General features: G+C 38.6%; 3 protein-coding genes across 9 annotated transcripts in view; 2 read left to right on the top strand and 1 right to left on the bottom strand.

Moving 5' to 3' along the window:
• Positions 1–1,085: 1,085 nt before the first annotated feature.
• edn3b (endothelin 3b) lies at positions 1,086–10,321 on the top strand. The gene is made up of 4 exons (XM_082518424.1): positions 1,086–1,485; positions 1,614–1,818; positions 4,801–4,953; positions 6,732–10,321. Exons 1-4 carry the CDS (start codon positions 1,416–1,418, stop codon positions 6,754–6,756), a joined length of 453 nt encoding a protein of 150 aa, XP_082374550.1. The 5' UTR covers positions 1,086–1,415; the 3' UTR covers positions 6,757–10,321.
• Positions 10,322–16,114: 5,793 nt separating this feature from the next.
• On the bottom strand, positions 16,115–21,342 carry LOC309697922 (uncharacterized protein). Of its 4 annotated transcripts, none has more exons than XR_014273959.1 (4): positions 21,213–21,237; positions 18,388–18,500; positions 17,752–18,258; positions 16,115–17,651 (listed from the first exon to the last, which is right to left on the bottom strand). XR_014273959.1 is itself a non-coding variant. In XM_082520137.1 (4 exons), exons 3-4 carry the CDS (start codon positions 17,788–17,790, stop codon positions 16,397–16,399), a joined length of 750 nt encoding a protein of 249 aa, XP_082376263.1. In that variant the 5' UTR covers positions 17,791–18,258; positions 18,388–18,500; positions 21,213–21,237; the 3' UTR covers positions 16,115–16,396. The 4 variants fall into 4 exon arrangements, 3 of the variants coding, with proteins under 3 accessions (XP_082376263.1, XP_082376265.1, XP_082376264.1); XM_082520137.1 differs by having other exon boundaries at positions 16,115–17,107; XM_082520139.1 differs by lacking the exons at positions 18,388–18,500; positions 21,213–21,237 and adding an exon at positions 21,246–21,342 and having other exon boundaries at positions 16,115–17,107.
• Position 21,343: 1 nt separating this feature from the next.
• Positions 21,344–24,281, top strand: part of LOC309697921 (band 4.1-like protein 1) — a 49,648-nt gene continuing 46,710 nt past the window's right edge. For all 4 annotated transcript variants that reach the window (XM_082520136.1, XM_082520134.1, XM_082520135.1 and 1 more), the window contains exon 1: positions 21,344–21,452. The gene's annotated coding sequence lies outside the window, so the exon portion shown is untranslated. The remainder of the gene's footprint in view (positions 21,453–24,281) is intronic.

The raw sequence follows: 24,281 nt of genomic DNA, 5'->3' as shown, positions 1-24,281 counted from the left end.
CACGTAACTGATCCAGTTTTGTATGGGGTCCCAGGTCGTTTGCAAACTGCTAAGTTTACTTTATTTGCACGCCAAACACCAGCAACTCTAGCATAAACCTTTTATCTGGTCTGGAAGTTGAGAGGAAATTGCTACATTCAAAGGCAAATCTTTTTACTGTAACTCCTTTTTTGCAAAAATGCACAGAAGGAAAGCTGTGTAAAAAAAAATTGCAACCTACACAGGTCTCCAGTCTATTGCAGTGTAAACACTGAAAGACAGACAATCCTTCACGCTCACATCTACGGACAATTTAGAATTGTCAGTCAACTTAACATGTGTGTCTTTGGACTGTGGGAGAAAGTCAGAAACAACTTAGAACATAGGAACTCAATCCTTGGGTGGCAGGTGGATTTGAGCCCATGATCTTCTAGTTGTGAGGTGACAATGCTAACCACACACACGTTAAATACACTAAAATGAAATCATAAATAGGCTTGAATGAATTAAAACACTGACTTTAATGATATTTATATATTAAAAAAGTGTTTACAGCTGACTTAGTAACAAGCTCTACCCATAAAATTAAAAGGCCTATCAAGGGGGAAATACACTTCCTGTGTGGCAGCAACACCAAGATGGCCTAGAAGTGGGTTTGTTTAAATCAGCTGTACTATAAACTTGAAAATAGCAAAAAGTGATAAGTGGTTCTGGGCAGCACACCAAGAAAGCTCCTGGCTTCAGTCTCCTAGTTGGGGTGGGGTCTCTGTGTGTTGAGTTCATACCCTCAACTTATGGATAATATGCGCCAGTCAGTGGGTGGCAACAGGACAGCACTGATTAGTGCAGCTGAAGGACTTATTTCACTATCAAGACCACGTTTGTCTCTTTTATCCATCACTGAGCAATACCTTTTTATGGGTTATAAGAGCATTACTATTCAAGAGTATTAATATTCATTCATTGATTTATTCATAAAGGTGTCCAGTAAAAACGAGTAAAAGCATTAAATAAATAAGTATGAATAGGCATATATGTAAATACATACACTGCTGCTGCATCTGACAGAGGGTGGGTGCTAGGAGAGGTGTGGGCGTGTACCCTCCGAAGTCCCGCATGTCTTAAAAGGCAAAGCGACTTCAAGGGTTTGTTCCTCGCCTCGCTCCAAAGACCGCACTTGTTTTGCGACTGCGGCAGTCTGAAGCTTGGATTAGAATAAACACGTTCCCTTCACCTCAGTGTAAAAATTGCAGGTGCAGGATTTACGGGATGAAGTCATTAGAATGAAAGACGACGTCCTCCGACACTTGTTTTTTCATCTGCGGACCACATGAACTGCACACGGACACGCGCCAAAGTTAATGGATCGATGATGGTTGGAGATTAATTTGCCTCCTCGTCAGGCGTTTGCTTTATTTTGTGGAATATATTGAGACATGGCAAAGATGCTGTCCATCCTCGCAAGAGTCGTGCTTTTCAAGATACTGGCAGTTATTGTCTTGCAAGGTAGGCAATAAGATATATTTATTTTTTAAGGTTGTTTATGAATGCACTCAGTACCTTTTTTATTCATGAAGAACTTCTGATTTAGCTGTTTACTATTATTTTTTATTGTTTTGTTTTTTTAAACATAGCTGCTTCTAATAACGGTATCTTGGCGTCCCGCGCCATGGTCCAATTGGACTCAAAGGTGTCTGGCTCCCGGGGTTCCGCTGACTCACAGCTGTCTGAGACAACAGAAGCAAAGTCCAGACAAAAGCGCTGCACCTGCTATTCCTACAAGGATAAAGAGTGCGTCTACTACTGCCACTTGGATATCATCTGGATCAACACCCCCGAGTAAGGCACGCTTTATTAAGTTCAATCCGCTTTTGTGCAAGAATCCCAGAGGTTGCACAACGTCTCCTCGTTTGTCAGGAGTTATAAGAAGTAGCAATTTAGTCTTTCAGACGAAGATTGGCACGTGGCTTTTTTTTGCAACTGAAATAGGAGCCGTGCACTAGAGGCACCACACATTGCAGTTACACCCAGTTACCCACCCCGAGGCACCAGATTCAAGTGATGGCAGGCCCAACAGATTGCCAGTGTTCCTGCAAGAGTTTGGAATCAGGCAGGTGGAGGATATTATTTACCAAAGTTAGTGCATTTATTGTGTTTTCCGTGCACGCCATGAGTCATAGCCTAAGTCTGTCTATTGATAAAATGCAATGACAGATTTCTTCATTGCGCTGGCTGAAATGGTTTGACAGATATATTTAGGATTGGGTAGTAACAGATTATGTGGGAACAATTAAGTAAGTATTGTTACATCTTTAATGATTATTTGATTCTATGTTAATTAAGTTATGTATTTAGCTTTATATAGCTATAGCCTTTACTATTGCTATTAACTGGTGAAAAACACTTGATAAGGGGTGTTTCTTAGACAAGTTGTCAAAGTTATGGCAGGAGAAAAAAAGGAGTCGAGTTGATGTTTGCTGTCAGCAGCAAACATCTCAACTACAAATACAAAAAGGGGCAGTCTAAGATGCTATACGTCTACCAAGGATTTGGTTTAGTTTCAGATTTTTTTTTTTTGTTGAAAAAATCTGACGTGAAGACATGGTGTAAAGCAGACCTTCCCTAAGTGTGGGGCCCGCCCCCTAGGGGGGGCGCAGAGCCATTGCAGGGGGAGCGCGGCATGAAAAGGGAAACAACAAAACAACGCTTGGACACTGCTAGCACGGGGCGCCCACACAAACGCAAAGCAGGAGATGAAGCATCGCTGAATATGTTTCCAAACCAACTTCATTCTAAGCCAAAGACTAGAAAATATGGTGAAGCATATCTTCTCTTTGGTTTCACCTGCACAAGTGCCAAGGTAGGTCTCCCCTGCAGAATTGGTTTTCCCTGCCTCGAGAGCATGCGCTGGGCTCTTCAAATCACGGACAAACAGTATCCCACATTCTTGATTTTTAGTTCACAAACACTTGTTGTAATAAATACCTACTCCTGACATTTTGGCTCTTTATACAGTAAAGTTACAGTGGGATACAAATAATATCAGGCCGTACCTGCCACGATTTGTTCCCTCGGTTCAAATCATGGACAAACAGTATCCCACAGTTGTTCATGTTTTTAAACCCATTTTGCACAGAGAGGCATTTTTTGAAAAATGTATTGATAGCAATGTTGAATATTATTACACAGGACAAAAAAACAACTACAAAAAAAGTTTGGGAACCACTGGTGTAAAGTGTCTGATCTCGCAACAGTATCAAATTCTGCACATCAAATTCAGATTTCCTTTTAAGTTAGGCCAAGCACCACATTTAGTAAGATTTTCATAACTTTTTATAACTTTTAAATAATCCTGCTCAGGAACGGACAAACAGTCAAACCAATCTAGTCACAAATCCTCTTTGGCTGAAGTCTTACAGATAAATATTCTTCTCAGTTAGTTAGCTGGCTTTTTATTTCCAGCTATAGGACTCATCATCTAACTTGTGGCTGCCACTTGCAGTTTGAGTTCAGCTAAAGATCTGTAAAGTAAGGTAAAGGCAGATGCCCAAACACCTGCCAAAGTTCTAAAACCTTTTTGTTATGTCAGTTTCTCCTATAGTGGGCGTGTCCTTACACACATATTTACATGGACACGCACACACACAAAGGTGAAAATAATACCAGTAACTCTATTGCAGCAAGTATTAGGTGCATTATGTGTGTGTGTTGAAAACTTGTTCTTACATGGTTGGAGCACTGCACTGAAACAGAAGATTCCCAAAAGGATTCGATGCTTTTGAAACAAAAACATAGCAAACCCTTAGTTAGAGGAGAAATCCCAAATGTTCCATCCTTTTGTTCTTGCTTACAAGACTAACTTTGAAGTATTTGTGTGTACAAGTTTGATCAAAAAGATCCTACACATTGTAAGAGTGTTTAAAGTAAAGCTTTCCTCAAATCCCTTCTTTCACTTTGGAATAACTGCCCCAGCTGACAACAGCATTTCGCTACATTGAGCGTGATCTCTGACTCACAGCCCCGACTTTAGATTGAACAGGTATTAGGTTCAAATGCATTTCACCCTGAAGTTAATTACACAGGCTGAAGTTCCAGTGGAAAAAGACACAGTAAAGGCAGCCCAGCAAGATGCCAGCAACACTGTAGGTACTCAGTCAGTTATAAGCAGCAGGCAGTCTGACATAATCTGTCAAATCTACAAAAGAAAGGCTTTTATCTGTCAATTCAACGAATCTTTTATTTGTCATACAGAAATGCCCAGACAATAAAATGTTGACATTGTCAGCAGACCCCCCCCCCCCCCCCCCCCCTTCCCCAGAACCTCGTAGGTCCTAAAGATATAAAGGCCTCTATATAGATCCTTATTTTTCACAGAATCAATCACACATGGTTGAAAAGAGATGAGTGGAAAGAGAAAGAAAAGAAGTGATGCCTACCTGGCACTTGGAATCTAAATGTTATCCAGATGCGAGGATTAGGGCCAGAATAGACAATATGGTGATGGATGCTGACATTATAAATGTGATATATCGAAGTCATATGTCAGGTTTGTTTTTTATTCAGTTTCACTGACCTTTCTGGCTGCATTTTCCATTGTCAAAAGAACAAATGTTCCCTGGTTCACTGGAGAACAGAAAAATGTAGTTGTTTAAAAATTGCTTTAAAATGAATAATTAAAACTTAAAACAAATTTTTTTCTGCGTAGGGTTTGAGCACTGACAGTGTGAAGGTCCTGATGTATCTGCTCCATTTATTATTTTTGCTTTGTTTTGCTCATCTGTTGCTAAATGCTGAAAAAAGGCCTCTCTCTGTCCTTCTAAGGCGCACTGTGCCGTACGGAATGTCGAACTACAGAGGACGTCAGCGAAAACGACGTGGTGTTCAGCCGTCCCAACACGAGGGGGCAGAGACACCGCGCTGCCGTTGTGTTGTGACCGATGCAGACCCGGAGTGTCGTGATTTTTGTCTGTCAAGGTCAGTCTGATTATTTCTGTAAAAATGATATTGAGACAATCCTTTTTCTCTCTCTACTTTTGTGAATTTTGATTGCATCCATAAATGAGCCTAAAGAGTGACAGAAGTAAACCTTGTGCTGACAAGAGGCTTATAATAAATTTAACATGAACTTCAGAAAATGCCCAGACAGAAATGTTGACATTGTCAGCAGTTCTACTTTCTGACAAGCCAGATCCTGCACTTGAATTACTCTGGTTTATCTGTACGGTGCTGCCTTTAGAGCCCACAGGACAAAAAATATGTCCGCACAGTTGCTTTGGACAGCTGTGCTATTCTCACATGGACACAGTTTGAGAAAAACACCCAGACTTTTCGCTTCGTGTAAAATATGTTTTCAGCAATGGCTTGCACTACCTAACAAGAAAACCAGTATTGAGTTAGGTTCTTCTAGGTGGACATCTTCTAGCATGTTGGCAAGGTGGTTAGCACAGTTGCCTCACAGCAAAAAGACCCTGGGCTTAACTCCACCCTCTGACTGGGGCCTTTCTGTGTGGAGTTTGCATGTTCTCCCCGGGTCTATGGGTTCTCCGACGTGCAATTATTGGAGTTAGGTTAACTGGGAATTCGAAATTGATCCTAGATGTGAATGTGAGTAGTTGTCAGTCTCTCTGTGTTAGAGATTGGCGACGTGTCCAGGTGTACCCCGCCTCTCAAGCTATGACACCTCCAGCCCCCTCCAGGCTCCAGCCCCCCTCTCAACCCTGAATTAGATGGAAGAAAATAGATGGATGGTTTCTCTAGAGCAGTGGTGTGACTGGTACTTTTTTTCTTATAAATATAACTGATAGGCACATCGTCTAGCCTGTTATCGGACAGAATAGGTAACTTTTTCTTCCAGTGGTTCGTCATTGACATTTAATTTATTTTGGGCTTACCTTACGTTTGTTTTTTACGTAGTGATAGAAATCGATTTTCTCCTGCTGATGATTCAAGACCAGCTAACACAATTTCAAGCAGCTCTGATGAATAGCAGTTTGTTCAATAGCTGTGCGGAAAACATTCCATGATAAATCACTGGGCGAAAAGCCTGAACTTCAGCAGCATGCAGCACTTTAAATCGCCACATAAGTGCAGGGTAATAGCTGTTCATAAGTTTCGTAGGCTGCACAAACAAGTGCTATCAGCTGCTTCTTGGAACTGCCCGTAATTGTTAGGGAGCTGAAATTTCCTTCAGTTTGACAAGCCTGGACAGTCAAAAGTTAACTTTCAAGCATGAGGGAGGTTCTCATACTGAAAGGAAAATGCTGTGACATTTACAAATCTAAATTAGGATTGTAGTGGGCCACCACAAATCCAGAGCAAGCACTTTTCTCTAACAAACTGTAGCTTGAATAGATTCCTGGTGTTTAAATATGCTGTGATCAATGGACAGTGTGCTAATTTATAAAATAGACACAAAACATATACACAAGTGTTTGACTCTTCCTACTTATTTTAAGCAGAAACTTGTAGTATATTTTTAGTAAATTGGGCATTTGTTTAAAATGGGAAGAAAGAGGTTGGTGAATAAATCTGTCAAGTATCTGATTTTACTGTACTGTGTGCTTCTGGATACAGCACATTTGTCTAAATAAAGGCAATTTGTATTACTGTATAATCCCACACTGGGGACCATGAAGTGAAGCCACAATGACACAGTCTCTTTTGAGTCTCCTAACTTTATGGATCTGCAGCACTGAATTGCAATATTTGCTTCTTCAGTATTACTAATTTAGTCTGATATGTTCTCTTCAAAGCTCCATACAGATCCTCCCAACCTGAAGTCGTCATAAAATTCCTGGACTTGGATGACAGTTTGATGCACCTCCATCTTCTTCTCTTCTTCTTGGGTGAATGGACCCTTCATTTCTTTCCGTTTGGCACTTTGCCTTCCCAGGTACGCACAGGGAAAGAACTTTGGAGTTTAACACTGCCGACATTCCTCAGCATCATAACTCTTGGAGCAAGTTGGTTTCAAGAACTCAGAAACTTCAGCAAATGTGATACAGACCGCGGAGCCTATCCCCTTTCGATCCCATCTGAGAGCCTCATGAGGAGAACTTTAACCACAGCATACTAGCTGGTGACCTTTTGTTATGCAAAGCTCGTTTAGACCCACCCTTTGCGTTCATATGTAGTTTTATGAACTGCCTTTGACTCAGTCTTTAAAAATAATGAGATCATATCAATGTATATAGGAAGACGGAGGCATTTTTGCAAAAATGCTGTAGAGGGAAAAGCGCCAGGAGGAGCTATGTAAAGCAGGGTGAAGCCATGATATTTTGATGTTTTGCCTGATACTTTGCCATTAAAACACCATTCCACAATGGAGAATACCACTTGTGTTATGAGGCATATTACTGAGTTTTGGTTTATAATATTATGTAGCCTGTATGGAGGGCATTTAATTATATTATTTGTTAAAACCATTATTGATGTTCATCAAGCTTTCATCTCAGTTCCACAGCAAACTCAGATTAATAGCAACTTCAGAGCCAGTGAACTGCTTTATGGTGTATAGCTAGGATTCATGTAAAAAACAACTATGCGATGCATCTTATTATATCATTAACCTTCAGCTGAGCAATAAATACATTTATTCAGTGTCCTCTAACAGATTCTGAGCAAGCAAACTTTGCTTATTTATTCTCTAAAATGTTTGCACCTTTCAGAATTTAGAGTAAAAGTAACAAAAATATTCTCACAGCAGAAAAACTGCGGTTAGTATAAACTAAAGCCAAGTCAGATTACGCAGACTGCTCTAGAAAATCAAACAGGAAAATTACAGGAGTAAATGTTAGTGTCTGTTGCTTAATTTATGGAGTTTAAAATGAGGAAGCTCTAATAACTGACTTATATTAGGCCCTCGAGCTTAAACTAGCATTACAGTGTTTTTCACATATTTCATGTGTAGTCACAGGTTCAGGAATGCAGCTCCTAAATTAAACTTGTCACAATTGGCATCTGTGTGCAAGAAAGATAAGAAAAAGGATGAGAGGCCGTGAACATTAAGCAATGTGATAATATTGATTGTGGGGAAAAAAGTAGTATTGTTACACTTAAAGAGCTACTTTTTAATGTGAGGAGAACAAGACCGTGTCTATAGTTTTATAGTTTAGTTTTGTTAAAGAATCCAGTGTTGAAATCAAGCATATGATATGTAACATATTGGATGCACAGAGTCAAAACTATGCATACATTTTCCAAATTACACATAGACTTTCAAAAATCTCCTCACTTTGTGTTGTATGTACAGTGTGTGAGTGTGTGTGAATTGTATTTACATTTAAAAGCTCGTATTCCCATTCCTTAATCAACCGTTAAACATAGCAGGTCAATAAAAAAGAAGCTTACTCGAAATAGAGGTGGGAGCCAGGATTTCCTTTAACAGTATGACAAAACATCATTAACACTGGCAGTAACAGTGGTTTATTATAGAGATGAAATAACTTTTCTTCCTGTAAGACTGGTAACTTTATATAATCTGTTAGCCAGTAATAGTGACTATTTTCATGCTATTTACTTGTTGTACGCTTTTTATTAAAACAGGTGTGACTCTTAATCTTTGGACAAGATTTCAGGAGATATGAGGAGCAGTAAACAGAGTCATTTACATGTAAATCCTTTCAGTTATATAAGTGAACCTTTTTATATGGTGTGACAAAATTTCGCACTTCTTTTTCACCATTATGTAAATCCTGCTTTTTCTTTAAATTCTCTTTCTGTGTATTTGGTCCTCACACCATACAAATACTTCATTACACACATACAACTGCCTCAGACTGCGTAAATGTACAATAAGTACCCAGACCCGGTGAAGTGAAATTCTTTCATCAGAAATGGAGCTTCTCTGGTCTAGAAAAGTGGTTTGATGTGGGGAAGTACTGAGAACAGCACAGCTGAGTAGCCTCAGGGTTTATTGTCTGTTTATTGTCTGCACAAGGTCAATCACAGTGCTTTAACTCTTTTCACCAAAAATTACTCACTCGTAGCGATCACATGTGCTGAGTTGAATTTATGATATCTACGCTGTAGCCCAACTCATGCTCAGATTGTGAGATGGGAACTGCCGCCACATGTATACAAATATTTTATCTCTCTAAGCCAGTCCACCATTGTACAGTATTTAATACATTTAAAATCTAAAACTTGATATTATTAATTATACAAGTTTCATTACCTGCTTTTTTCCCTTGTGCTAAAAAAAAGATGAGCAATAAATAAAGCGAATACCAGGAGTTACAAAGTTTTTCAGCAGATACTGTGAGAAGCTGATATAAGCTGTGGTTTGTGACGCTTTCTTTCAATCTTGATATCTTGAAATAACAAAGTTATCCAGATAATAGGATAATGTCCTTGTAATCTATGCAAAAGAAAATATTTCTCCATGTGATCACGAGATAATTTTCTAATTAATTTGAGTCTTTGTTTTCTCAAGAACAGGAGGAAAATGTCTTTTCATTATAAGAAAACATGTTGGCTATCCTGAGATTGTGAGATAATTTGCCTTGTGATAACATATTTTTAAAAATCGCGACCATGGTCACTTTTTGCTGTTGTTGTTGTTTTTACATTTTTGTTTTACATTTTATCCATTAAGGCATTATTTTGTGTGAAATTTCTATCACACAACACCTTTCCCTTGTAGACAGACTGAGGTCATATGGACCCTCTGAAACACTAATACCACCTATCGTCTTGGAATGTCACTCTAAGTCCACCCTAAATAAGCCTACCCTGGAGCCTCAGTGTAAACCTACAGTGAGCAAGGTCTTATTCCCACAGTATACCATGGGAAATATTTCCGAGCAGACATCCTAACTATTCAACAGCAGGTCCAGGGCCCCTGTGTGGTTTACAGTTTGCTGTTTGTGTTCTGGCTCATTAAATAAATGAGCCCGGTGTGTCGTAGAGTGAACTTACCGGTCCTAATCACTGATAATAAAGATTGCTCCTTTCACAACAGATTATCCAGATATGATCAAATCATCAGGATGTTTAATTACATTTATTGTTTGTTTATGTTCACTTTATTTTGATCATGTAAACAACATACAGAAGCTCATTAAGGAAAGAAAAGAAAAAAGAAATGCTTCACAAAACGCACGTCAATATTGCTTCACCTATTCTGATTCAGTTACATGTAGAAAAGTACGGCATCTTATCAAATATGATATGATAATTATGATATTATGTTGCTCAAATGCACACTAACTGAGTCTAATGGAGCCCACCTTCCACATCGAACATGATATTTGTTGTCATTTTACAGTTGTTTGTAAACAAAATGTAATGTATTGTGATGTGAATATGCATTAAAGTCTTTTATGCTTTGATTAAATAATAACCAGCTTTTTAAAATGCTGTTATTTCATTGTTCATGAGACGACAGCATATTTATTATTATTATTATAATAGTAATAATGTTATGAGCAGGCACCATTTGGATGCCAACATCGGTATATCAGAGTATTTCAACTGCTGCTGAAAAATGAATTATTAATGCCAGAGGTCAAAGGAGAATAACCAGACTGTGTTAAGCTGTAAAAAAGGCAACAGTAACTCAAATCAACACTTGTTACAAGGTATGCAGAAGAGCACAACACAATACAAGGAAAGTTAAAGCAGATGGGCTACAGCAGCAGAATGGCACCAGGTGCCATTTCTGTCAGCTAAGATTGGGAAACTGAGCCACAATTCAAATGGGATCATCGAAATTGGACTGAAAAACCTTGGACAAACATTGCCTGGCCTGATGAGTCTCACTTAAAGGTGCAACATTCAGATGGTAGGGTCAGAATTTGGTGTAAACAACATGAAAGTATGGATCTTTTTTTGGCATACTTTGAACTCCTTAGTACCAACTGAGCATTGTTTAAATGCCAAGCCTAGTGAGCTTGTTGTTGACCATGTTCATCCCTTTCACTGTACCCAAATGACCCCCACAGTCTCACACATAGCTCAGTCCAACAGAGCATCTATGGGATATGTTGGAATGAGAGACTGGCATCATGGATGTACAGCCAACAGATCTGCATCCACTGTGTGATGCTATCATTTTAACATGGGCCAAAATCTCTGAGGAATGTTTCCAGCACCTTGTTGAATCTATGCCATGAAGAATGAAAGCAGTTCTGAAGGCAAAAAGGGTGTTCAACCCAGTCCTAGCAACGTGTAACAAAGGAAGTATCTGAATGTATTTGTGTAATTAAAAAAAGCACGTATAATATTTTAAAAAATGACGAAATGCTTCTCTACTTTCCAGAGCAAGTTTAAAACTACATTCTTTCTTGATACTTCACACTGAGGGGGCTTTATTTCTTTATTTCTTTTATTTATTTATTTTTTTTAAAGTTTTTTGCATTCCACTTAAACCTCAACCTGATGTTTCTAGATCTGAAAAATCACTCTAAGATGAAGCCAGCATAAAAGAGGTTGAAGCCAAAGTGTGAAACATTTGGAATCAATTCCTTGATTTATGATGAAGTGGTCTACTGAATCATGCCTGACATAAAGGCCTCCTGGCATGTTTATGAGTCACACTGTATTCCAAATGATACTTATAAGGTATTGGGGTTCTAAAGATTGTAAGTCATCTCTGTAAACCGGTACAAAGCTCAGCGCTTACAAAGTTCTTATGTGCCACCTGAAATTTAACTCAGAGTTTTAAACTTTCATCAAGTATTTGTATGTTTTTTGTTTGACCCCTTTAAAATATCTAAACATTGATTGAATTCATCCTGTGAAAATCTAATATAATGTTATTGCTATGTGCCAGTTTAGTTTTGTTGTTAATCATAAATAAAATAATAAAAAAAATGTACAAGACATAAAATTAAATGATAATAATATAATAATACATGTGGCATGCAATTAAAAGCAGTTACCTAACTATATATATGTATGCATATAAAAATTCATATGAAATAACCTTTGGCTTTTGCAGTCACCAGATCCTAAGCTAAAAGGACAGCTGTGGGAGATTTTAATCGCCCTCGTCATCACCAATATTAAAACACCAAGTGCAGGAATATGTTTTGTTCAGTGGATTTTTGCTAAGGTCCAATGAAGCTTTTCTGTAGAGACATGGTGCAGCCAACACCTCAACGCCGCAACTTAACTTTAATTTCTATATTAAAAAAAAAAAAATCGATTGTGATTCTCCAGTTGTTTTAAAGACCACTGAGTACTAACAGCCAACATTTTCTGTGTGTCTGACCTTTTGTCGCGCACTTTTTTGCTAATGTGAACTGTGAACTTTAATCTTGTTCCATAACATGCAACTGTACATTATGGATGGTAAATACATACATAACACTGGGGAACAAAGTCAGTCAGGCCTTTACAACAAAGGTTTGTGTTTCAACTTGAAAGACAAGGGGAACATTACCATGCTGCAGACAACCAGTACCTGCAATTTATTTGCACTGCGGAAATCAGAAGTTAAAATACAAAGAACAAAAACCAACAACCCAAAGCATTTAAATACTTTTTATTTACCCTTTTTCTATCTTTGAGTGTACATTTAAGCTCCTTTAAACAACATCTGGCCAGTTGGGGGACAGAGAGATTCATGGCCTATAAGCAGTCATTTCCCTATTAAAATATTAAAACTGAGCAATGTGTTATTAATCTAGAACAAGGACAAATATCTTCACAAAATGGCACTGTCCATGAAATCTAACTACAAGCGAAATAATTCAGGGAAGCTGCAGCGACATCAGACCTTAGTATTTTAGTTAGCTTTATTGTTTTGGTTTACTGCCTCCGCAGCAGTGTAAAAATAACAAATTTAGGGAAGAAGCTCTAAAAATGTAGACTGTCTGCCCAGCGCCAAACTGCAGGATATTAGCAGAGAGCCAAGTGAACATATTAAAGCGTAGCATCTGAATAACAATGAATTTATTAATATGTAAGATCCAGCTGTGGTGCAAATCTACACTAAAGAGAATGTCTTTAAACAACTGGCAGTAAACTGAAACCAGCACTTGATTTACTTAAAGAGAACATACATCACACATACAGAATATGATCTCTTGGTATTCAAGGATGAGGAAGTTTTTCTCATACGTCTTAAGAAAAATATACTGCTACCCAGAGGGCATGATTATGTAGAATTTTCCTTTCTTTTTTAAACCGCAAGGTAAATCATGGGAGGAAAAGTCTTTCATAACATTTGACTTCTTATGCAGCTGAGAGTCAAATCTCACCTCGAGGAAGAAAGTAACATGCAAACACTGGTTTGTTCTACTGAGGAATGTGAGGAGTGTTCCCAATTGAACTGTTGTTCCCAGTGGATGACCTCAACATTCAACTGTTGCTTTAGTAACATTATTATAAACAAACTAATGAAGCAATCCGTTGTTTGGTGATTAAACCTGTTTTGTACATGTATAGTTAGCTTATATGCTAACTACAGTTTTTCTGGCTTTTTTGTTTTTGTTCAAATTGAAAAGTTTCCTAAATAAATCAACTTACTTCTGGTTGTGTCAAATATGAGAAATCTTTATTTTATCAATTTGAGTGGGCTCAAGCTCACCTAGGGAAGGCTGATGTATAAAAAAATCTTGCGCTTTGTAGTCATGATCAATTAGATTGTGTGTGTGTGCTTCACTGAACTTCTCATAAATTGACTTTTATTATATTTCTAAATACTTGTTGTTAAAAAAATAATAAAAGGAATATTTCCAAAGAACTGCTTTGCAGCCTGCTGTTAAATAAATTGTCTTCTGTTTTCCAAATTATTAGTCGATGTCACAGAAGAGAAAGTGTCTGTTGTGTGAAAGAGAAATGGGCACAACAGAAGCAGCAGGAGTCTTCAGTCTGTTCACTTTAGTGTGAATTTGTTTATTTAAGCATGGACGTTAAACTGCACTATTGAACAATGAAGTTAATTATCTTTCAGAAATACCATCGATTTTGGTCCTTTCTGTGTTTTTTATTTTCACTTTTTGCTTTTGGATTAAATAAAATGCGCTCTGATCAATGATCACTGCAGATACCTGCAGAACTTACATAACTGAAGCAAGCATCTCATTAATTGGCCTAAATAACACCTCAAAGTGAAAACATGTTTATTAGCTTGAGTAAAAATGCTAAATGTTTGTACCTGTAAAAAAGCAGGCCGCTTTGGAGGATGATTACTTTCTCATTTATCAGAATAAAGCTGTCTGTCAGAGCTTTATTTGATGATGTACCCACAGGGAGCCAAGAAGTGCAGTGTATGAGTACAGGCTGTAGCACCACACCAGGTGCACGTAGATGTAATTATGTGTGAAGATTCCTTCAGGAATTTAATAACATGAATGAACAAACTATTGGCCTCTGGGCTTGATTACTGCTCCCCTCTGACAACTCAATTTTTAGAACACGACATTTTACGATGTAGAGTTAACACCTACAGTACTGATCGGAGAAATGATTGTTCCATTTCACTGATCCCCATTTTCATTCCAATGTGGTTAATTTCATAGGGGTTTTCACAATTTTGTCAAAGAATGATAACTATAATTATTGCAGAGAAAGACTTTATTTATTTATTAATTTTTACTGTTTTTCTTAATAAAAGCCAAAAGCGGCGAGCTGGCTGCAGACCTGCAGTTTTCACTCTGAGTGACATTGATGGGACATACTGAGTACTGTATGTGGTTATGTGCAAATGCACATTAAGTGCAGTAAAAATGATGTGGCCTGTAATTTTAGCCTCAAGGGTTTATTTCTGCTTTCAACACCTTTGGAAATTTGCAACATTAATCATTTAGTTAATGCACTTGCAGTAGCGTCATACTTTTCTGTGTGGGTTTTCTCAGGATTTAGTGCAAACTCATTGCCCTGGTCCCTCACGAACCTCTTCATGCCTCCCCACAACTCTTACGATTAATTAAAACTAATTTAATAAAGTACATTTATCCAAGTTTTAAAGCCTAATGCGAGTGCTGTACTTTAGGCTTGCACAATAATTTTCAATTTGGCTAACTTTTTACATTAGCTTTACAACATTTCATATGGAAATATTGCACTTGTTACTTAACTGTATTAATATTTCAGCAGTATATTTTGTAATATACTACTTGGGATTGATTCTACATATAGCTGAATCCATCTTGATCGACTACAGTAGCTACACATTAATCCATCACAAGCAATTGCCAGACATGGTTAGAGTGCATGACTGGGTAGGTATTGGTAACATACCTATATGCATCACTAATGACACATGCATGATTGATTTGTTTGTCTTTTGAATTTTTGAGTCAGACTTTATATTGGCACCTACAGTCAAGCCTCAAGGATGAATTTTCCCATCAGAAGTGAAGTGATTATGTGCAGCCGTGTATTGCACATCAAAACGTTTCACACTTCTTGACATCAAGATTACCAACTTGACTGATTTCAACTTGTCACATAGTTTCCAAGCTGTCTATCCGTGACACAACAACAACATCATTCCATGGCGCAGTGGAGCAATTTGGCTTTTTCTTCCTTCTTTGCTGTATAAATCTGAGCAACAGTGATCAAACCAAATGGCAGATTTATGCTTCTCCAGACAATACAGATGTTTGTCTGCAGCGTGATATGGTAAGGTTGTTGCAGCTTGCAGATCGGTTTAAATGAACACCTTCCAGATCTCAATAACAGGTTGTGTGTCAAGGCCCCGGGATGTTTGAGCCATACTGAGCATTCTAACAAGCTGATGTTTAGCAGGTATAATGTTTTCCACGTTTACCAAAGCGAGACCCTATAGATGGATGGGTTAAAAAAAAAGCAGAACAAATCATTTCCCCTAATTATTGTAAGTACAAAGTTATTGTGTCATTTCATTGACATGTTAGAGTCAAACATTTTTAATAGAGAGCAGTTTGGAAACTTCCAAACTGGAGAAAACTGCCACCAAAAGTCATTTTAAAATGTGATATTTGGGTTTTTGTCATATAAATTAATGTCTGAATAACACATGAACAAACTCCCCACAGAGACAACATAGAAACACTACTAAAGTTTTCAGGGTCATAGTACAAGAAGCAGCTGTTTTAAGTTAAAGGGGTTTAAATAAAAATAAGTATTTTATGATTTTACACATTTTTATTGAAAAGCACCATTTAATCACATTTAAGATAAGATAAGATAAGATAACCTTTATTAGTCCCACACGTGGGAAATTTGTTTTGTCACAGCAGGAAGTGGACAGTGCAAAAGTTATGAGGCAAAAATTAGAATACAATAAGAATAAATACAGTACACAACTGTACAGAATAGAATAAAATAAAATACTATATACAGTAGAATAAAATAAAATAAATATACAATAAGATAAAAATAGAATACAAATACAAATACTATATACAACTGAGTAAAATACAACGATGACAGAAAGGATTATTGCACTTAGTATTATTGCATATGTATGGATGTGTGTGCTTGATCAGTTAAAGTCTTTATTATGGAGTCTGACAGCAGTGGGGAGGAAAGACCTGCGAAATCTCTCCGTCCCACACCGTGGGTGCCGCAGTCTCCCACTGAAGGAGCTGCTCAGTGCTGTCACAGTCTGCTGCATGGGGTGGGAGATGTTGTCCATCAGGGATGACAGCTTAGCCGCCGTTCTCCTGTCACTCACCACCTCCACTGGGTCCAGAGGGCATCCTAGAACAGAGCTGGCCCTTCGGATCACCCTGTTCAGTCTCTTCCTGTCCCCAGCAGAGATGCTGCCGCCCCAGCAGACCACGCCATAAAAGATAGCAGAAGCCACAACAGAGTCATAGAATTTCTTCAGGAGTGGGCCCTCCACTCCAAACGACCTGAGTCTCCGCAGCAGGTACAGCCTGCTCTGCCCTTTCCTGTAGAGGGCGTCTGAGTTATGAGTCCAGTCCAGTCTATTGTTCAGATGAACACCAAGGTACCTGTAGCTGTCCACAGCCTCAATGTCCATACCCTGGATGTTCAGTGGTTGCAGTGGAGAATGCTTGTGCCTGCGGAAGTCTACCACCAGTTCCTTGGTTTTACTGGCGTTGATCTGGAGGTAGTTCAGCTGGCACCAGTCCACAAAGTCTTGGGTCAGACCTCTGTACTCCTTGTCGTCCCCATCAGTGATGAGGCCGACTATTGCAGAGTCATCAGAGAACTTCTGCAGGAAGCACTGGGTGAAATTTAAATTTAAATCAAAAGCTAATAAAATTTAAACTTCCCAAGTTGATTTCTTACATAAAGACAATTATTATTATTTTAATTATATGTTTATGTACATAAATAGTTCTAATATAATTAAACATACAAAAATGTGCATAAATTTCCCAAACAGTATTTTAGAATACTTGGAAAGCAAACACAATACCAAAGCCCAGAATCTCAATGATGATCAGTACATCAAAAAAACAACAAAACAAAACAAAAAAACAACAACACTAGTTTACTTTGAAAGCTTGTAAAATCATGTTTGCTTTTAAACAAGAGATGCTGACAGAAATCTTCTCAGTGTTTATTTGGTCACAAGTCAAACAAACTGCAGACAAACAAAAAATCATGACAACCATCTCACTGTATAAAACCTTATTTATTACTGTGTCCAGCAATGAGCTAGATTTAGATCATATTAAAGAAAACAAGAGCTCTGTTATTTCTGGGTTATAGAAAATCAATTAAATCCTTTTTTTCCTTTCAGTGTTTGAAGGCAGTGATCAAAGCTGAACAAGATGAAGACAGAATGAGTGGAAGAGTTAGTGCAACTTCCCTTTTCACTCGATATGTGTAAACCACAGCAACCAAGATTGTAAATTCACTCACCATTGTGGATCGGCAGAGAGATGAAGAGAATAAGCTCATGACTCTCACACCCACGGGGAATTTTATGGGAACAGCAATGCCCTGTGCACCTGCGCTAGAGTTTTGCTTTTATTCCTTCATAACCATTTTCTTTTTTAGTTCACCCAGAATCTAGCAAAGCAGAAAAAGACACTCTGTAAATGCAAAAATGTTTAAAAAACAGTGATGTTACAGTCTTTTTTCTTCTTCTTCTTTTTTGTACAAGGTATAGCCTGTAGAGCTGTCTGATTTGACTTAAAACATGAGTCTATGTTAACATATGGAGAATATAGACATGCACCACTTCAGTATATTTAAATTATTTGTTTTTTTTAAAGAATGCATGCTGGGGAAAAATCAGTTTGTGAAGTTCTTTGGAAAGTATGAAAAAAGGAGTGCACTTAATTTAGTTTCATGGCTTTACTGTGATTTTGTTCACCCCTTCTTCAGGATCTTTCAGATGGCTTCTCATCCTGTTTCCTTCCCATGCTGCAGAAAACAATATGCAAGGGTATTAACAATGGTAAAGAATACACACCAGACAGACTTTTAGGTGAAGACCAGCTGTGTCCAAAACACAGCATTGCTTCAAGCAACCATACATTTTGATTCACCCACCAAATGCCTTATCACGAATAATTTATCTTCCAGCGTTTTCAGATGCCAACACATGCCAAGCATCTGCTTCTCACACTTAGTTCAGGAATGCAGCAATTAAAGTATCTCAATCCCTGTCATTGAGGCTGAATGTGAGGACTGCTCTGTGGTTACGTGACACAGTTGAAATTTCCCATTTTCCATTTTCTGGTCTAGTTATTTATCAAATCCTCACTTGGGTCAAACTTGGCAAAGAGCACGGATTCGAGGCTATTTCTGCTCAAGATGTTTTCAGTAACATATTGTAGGAACAGCAGATGTTTGGAGCACTGCGAGCCTAAGCTGAATCCTCCTTTCTGTTACCACATTACTTCAATAAACTAAAAAAGGAAGAAAACATTTGTTATTGTAGTAGCAGTTTCAGAGTTATATGAGGACATTTATATTAGCTTAATCCATAAATGCTTATTAAAGAGTTTATGATGTATTATTCAGCATGTATACAAATACTTATGCAATCAGCCTTTGAGCTTACATGTACAGTTCACATGTATGACCTGAGAAAGCCCTTTAACAAAAAAATGGCCCTCAGTAGAAGCACATTATTGCCAAAATGGAGCCATATGGGAATGAGCCATAGTGTGGTCTTTTTTTGTTTGTAATTTAACCTTTTAAATTACTGGCAATTCACTGTGGGATTGTCCCCTGTGAGATACATGAGTCTGAGAGCTCTGGAGAAAGAAAGAAAAAAAAAAAACCACTAGAATAATCGCTGGCTCCTGTTTTTAACTTATTTTCATTTCAGGGTCTACTGTCACCAGTAGGTCAATCCAGCAGTGACAGGAACTTAAATTGCAGTACAATGAAAATAAAAGTTATGTTAAAAATGTATTTGCTTTAAAGTTGGATATTGGCCCATAATCATTTTTTATATTACTAAAATACAATAAATGTTTCCATTTGTCGGTTTATTGAATTACATGGATAATGCAACTTTTATAATGTGAAGACAGACATGTGCAGTTATTATATTAATACTGGTTGGAAAGTGTGTATTTACAAGATTGCAAGAAACATTTTGAGGTTTACATTTTTGTTTGCAGTTTTTTCTTTGAAGAAAAATATACTGAGCTGTGTGTATTATATTTTCACAAAAGAAACTCGTAAAGTTGGCTGCCTAATATTAAAACAATCCAGTAAATATATAATACATATAACTGTACAGGGACATGGTCATGAAAGGATTTTATATTTCTCATTTATACCTTTTGATTTGTCAATCAGGGAATGTCATATAAAGGAATGTTGGGACGCGGTAACTTCCAGAGAAAACGGTGAGTAAGAGTGCGCAACCAGGCCATTAAAGCATGGCACATGCCAGAATACGTGTGGTTTTACAGAAAAACTGCAGGTGCAGAGCAAATGAAATAGTTTTAGGAGTTTGATCTGTTTTATATGCACCTTGTTTATAGGGGAGCGTTTAAATTTTTATAGTAAATTCCAACCATTGTGGCGGCTGTGACAAGAGTAAAGCTGGTAAATGACTGCCACCAAGTGGAGGAATATTATCCTAACCACTCTGCATGACTTAAGCTTATTATAAAGACAGGTAAATAATCCTCTGATAGCCAATAAATGTTGATGCGGGTACTTGGTCACTGTAGAGACCACAGACAAACTTGGCAATGAAGCATCAAGACATATCCTATAGCATTAGTTTTTCCTCCAGAAATCTTACCCCTCCTTTATGCATATCCTGTAACCAGCTGAAGCAGACCCAGCGAAGCGTGAAAGGAATTGATTTTCCTGTATGCATATTTGCATTTCAACAGAACACACTTGTGCATGAAGCCAAAGAGGGCGTTCAGCACAGAAGGTTCCTATGACTCACCATTGCAATACATCACCCACAGAGCCTCCATCCATTCAGCACAGTGCTTGCTTTGCACAGAACAGTGTGGCAGTTTTTACTTAACCTTGTGAGATATGGGCTTTGAAAAACTCCTGAATATAAAATAATATGAGGGGTTAAACCTTGTCACATATGTTTGTAATTGTATCATGCAAAGATTAAGGGAGCTGTATTTGCAGGTAATGATGAAAAAGGAAAGGCAGCTCTCTTCAGTGGAATGACGCCTGCCAGAGAAAATTCTGGGATCATCTTGTGAAGATTGCTTCCCATCAGTATTGCCTTTACACTTAAACCTGATCTCAAACTAATCTTAACACAGTGGCTCAAACAGAGGCGCCCTCTGATGGGCCACAGAGTCACTGCAGATTGGGCGTGGACGACCAGCATAAAAACGCTAAGTCCAATTAAGTCGAACGAATATGATTTTTGAAAGGAAACAGCAGCATTTACTATGTTACTGACTTTGAACAATATTCAACTTGGTTTCTTTTTCTTTATTATTATCTGTTATTGACTTATTTAAAAAACAAAACAAAACTGGAGGGCTTGGGCCATTAACTTTTTTCAGCTGCTGAAGGGAAGAATTGAATCCGTTTCTTATTAAGCCTAAACTGACCCATAGTGTTGGTATTTCCAGCTTTTAAGTGATCGTTAAGTGTGATAACATATGACTAGACAACACGCATATAATTCCTCCCTATAATGCAGTAAGCATCTATATTAACTGCACTCAATTCTTTTATAATCTTCCAAATTTACTAATGGCTTTTGTAATTTATTAGATTACAGTGAAATTAGGCTATAGAATTAATTCTTTTCCAGCCAGCAGCCCCCCACCCCCCATTACTGAGCCTTACAGCGGGATAAGATGACCCGAAAACCAGTAAAGCAAGTGATAAGACACGCTGCGTGTCACGAGCAGAGCGGTCCTCACATTACGCACGACGTTAGGAGTTCCCTTGCTTACACCGCCTCTCCTCTGTCCTCCTAGCCGTTCCGACTGCTAGCCATCCCTGCCGGCTTGTGCCTATCTTCCGTCCCAGCCTGCAGGGCTGCATCTCCCGAGGCAGAGAAAAAGGCTCTCCGGGGCGGTGGCGGCGTCCGTCTTCCAGTTCCCTTCATCTCAATGATCAGAATCTGGGCTGAAGCCTGACACCCAGCTCTGACAGGACAGGTATGCATGTTTATTTGTTTGTCTCATACGACGCGGATGACAGCGGAACAGGTGCATGCTGCATTTACCGGGTATTACGAAGTGACATTGGAGGCGAGAAGCATCACACACACCGGTGATTATAGCTTTGCGCGAATACGCGTCCTGCATGCTCCGTAAAGACACTGCTTTTGTTCCTCAAGTGTCATGGGCGGATGAAGAGGGTGTTGCCACATTAGCCTTAATACGACCAATATGGTCGGCAGGCTGGTTTAATAAGCTGCATGGAATGAGGGCACCCTTTATTCCATGCATATCAAGGCCCAGCAAGAAGCAAGTGCACCTTTATCGGCTTACTGAATCATATAACGTCTGGTCAGCTCCCTCGCTAAAAACATACAACCCACGTACAATTGTTCAGACCTATTCTTGGAAATGCCGGTGTGTGTGTGTGTGTGTGTGAGAGAGGATTATTATTTCTCTGTCTATGGAGCTAACAGCTGATGCTCAAGATAATGAGCTAATTGAAGTGTATTGTCGCGGGTGTGGCAGAGGGGGCAGGCGTGGGCGCCGAGGCAAGGGAAAGGTCTCCTGAATATGTCAACTGCACTGTTTAAAAGTGGGCTATTTAATGAAAATGCTCGGAAAGTAGAAGGACGGCAGTTGTTACTTTTTTCGATTGAAACGGCACATTTATAACAATGAATAAAGAAAAAAGGTGCAAAGTGGCACCGATTCAAATTGCGTTTTCAGAAAAAGGCAACAGGTGTAGGGGGTAATTGTCCATTTTTATGCCATTATTTTGAAAATTTGGGTTTTAAAATTTGCTCACTTTCGCAAGGTGAATCTGTAAACTGCACATCAGAGCTAAAGATTGATTAAAACAATGAGTTATTACATCACCCCTCCCCCTTCCCGTCTCCTTTTCATAGAGAACTTAATAGCTCAGCTGCTACAGTAAAAGTTTGCCAAGCAGAGGAACAACAAAGAGAATTCACCGAGGCAAACAGTAAAAAAGAAAGGAAAGCAAAATACACACAAAAACATAAAATAACCACAACGCAAGCTTTATTTTAACACTTCCAAAAAGTTATCATCATAAGTAATGCCTCCTTCTGTTCACCCACATACTCAAACAGACTGCCAGTCCTTGTGTCTCTGGCTTGTTTGCAGCCACACCGCAGGCTACAGTATCTCCGAGACTCAGAATTTCAGAAACTGAGAAGGCAGAGTGAAGAAGGGGGGGAAAATAGATCTAAAATCCATCCATCTGTCCATCACACCTCTGTCCCTTCATGCATCCTCCAATCTCATTTTCCTTTCACCTGATCCACTTTTGGTCTTCCTGGTGCATATAACAATCGTAACTATACGCAGTCATAGTGGTGCTCCTCGCGTCCCTCATTTAGAGCAATGCCTCTTTGTGTAGATGTATGTTTAGGTGAACACTTACAGGAAAAAAATATTGAATAACTGTTATATAGGTTTTTGTCATGGTGCTGCTAGAAGTTTGACTGCAAGCAGTACAGTAAGAGAATTACATGGTACATTTTCCACAGAGCAACTTCCTCTAATGTGTGACAGGTAGCAGATATTCAAGCGAACTCCTAAACTAAGAGTGTGAGACTTGCAAGGTTATATGCAAGTCTCACACTTTCTGGTTAATGTGCAGCTTCTGTGCAGTCTGTCACCAATCAATACACACACACACACACACACACACACACACACACACACACACACATGCACGCACACACACACACACACACATCCTTTTAGGTCATCATGTGATAGACTGACGGGAAACACCTTCGTATGTGTCTTTTTATGCACCTAAATTCAGCAAGAGTGCTTGTTTAGACTAGCACACATTGATGCAATTCTCCCTTGAGTCCTATTTTAAGTCATCCTATGATCGATTTGTAATAGCTCATTGAAGCATAGCCAGTGGTCTTTTCACAGCCAACGGGGAATTCTCCACAGGATAAACTCATATTGCTTCGAAGTAACAGGAGCTTTCAAAGACATATTATGGATAACAAGCAGCATGTAATAAGCTGTCACTGTATTATCATCACAAATGATGTGCGACAGTAGACAATGCCCGATCTAGGAAGACATCACATCATTTGTTTTTCTTTTGGAGATCCCTCCTTTAACAATTGGTTGCACAGTTTGACACAGGTACAAAAAAATCAATAATCATCATAATAATCTTAGAACCTGCATAAATGCATTTTCTGAGGTAAAGCATTGTAACTTCTAAAACCTAACAGACACTGTAAAGGTAATTCAGTTCAGTTCAATTTTATCTATATAGCACCAAGTCGCAACAAGTCACCCCAAAGTGATTTATATTGTAAGGTAAAGATCTACAATGAGCAAGCACCTGGTGACAGTGGGAAGGAAAAACTCCCTTTTAACAGGAAGAAACCTCTGGCAGAACCAGGCTTAGGGAGGGGCTATGACCTGCTAGGAGTGAGGGGAGGGAGACGAGACAAAAGAAACACTTGCAGAGAGCCAGAGTTTAGTAATAATGATTAAGTACAGAGTGGGGTATGAAGACAAAGAGAGTGAAAAGAGGTGAAGAAGAAATGCTCAGTGAAACATGTGATGTTCACAGCAACCTAGGCCTGTAGGGGGATTTTAGGATCACCTGATCCAGCTCTAACCATACGCTTCATCAATAACAAAAGCTTCAAGTTTAATCTTAAAAGTAGAGTGGCTTGCTCGATTTTGCTTGGGCTGAAAAAGTGCTGTACAGCTTTATTATAATCATGAAAGTGAATTTTCAAACTACTCATAAAGACAGACATTTATTTTGAGGTATGATCAGATGAGAAGCTTGAA

The sequence above is a fragment of the Aulonocara stuartgranti genome (genome assembly GCF_965226115.1).
Source record: "Aulonocara stuartgranti genome assembly, chromosome: 20".
Lineage (NCBI taxonomy): Eukaryota > Metazoa > Chordata > Actinopteri > Cichliformes > Cichlidae > Aulonocara > Aulonocara stuartgranti.
This window is presented reverse-complemented; position numbering and strand designations above follow the sequence as displayed.

Coding starts and splice junctions, on each gene's coding strand:
- edn3b (XM_082518424.1), top strand. CDS start 1,416: ATGGCAAAGATGCTGTCCATCCTCGCAAGAGTCGTGCTTTTCAAGATA. Junction 1,486..1,613: donor GGCAGTTATTGTCTTGCAAG/GTAGGCAATAAG, acceptor TTTTAAACATAG/CTGCTTCTAATAACGGTATC. Junction 4,954..6,731: donor CGTGATTTTTGTCTGTCAAG/GTCAGTCTGATT, acceptor TTCTCTTCAAAG/CTCCATACAGATCCTCCCAA.
- LOC309697922 (XM_082520139.1), bottom strand. CDS start 17,790: ATGAGCTTATTCTCTTCATCTCTCTGCCGATCCACAATG. Junction 17,108..17,751: donor CTCTCTGCCGATCCACAATG/GTGAGTGAATTT, acceptor AATTTCACCCAG/TGCTTCCTGCAGAAGTTCTC.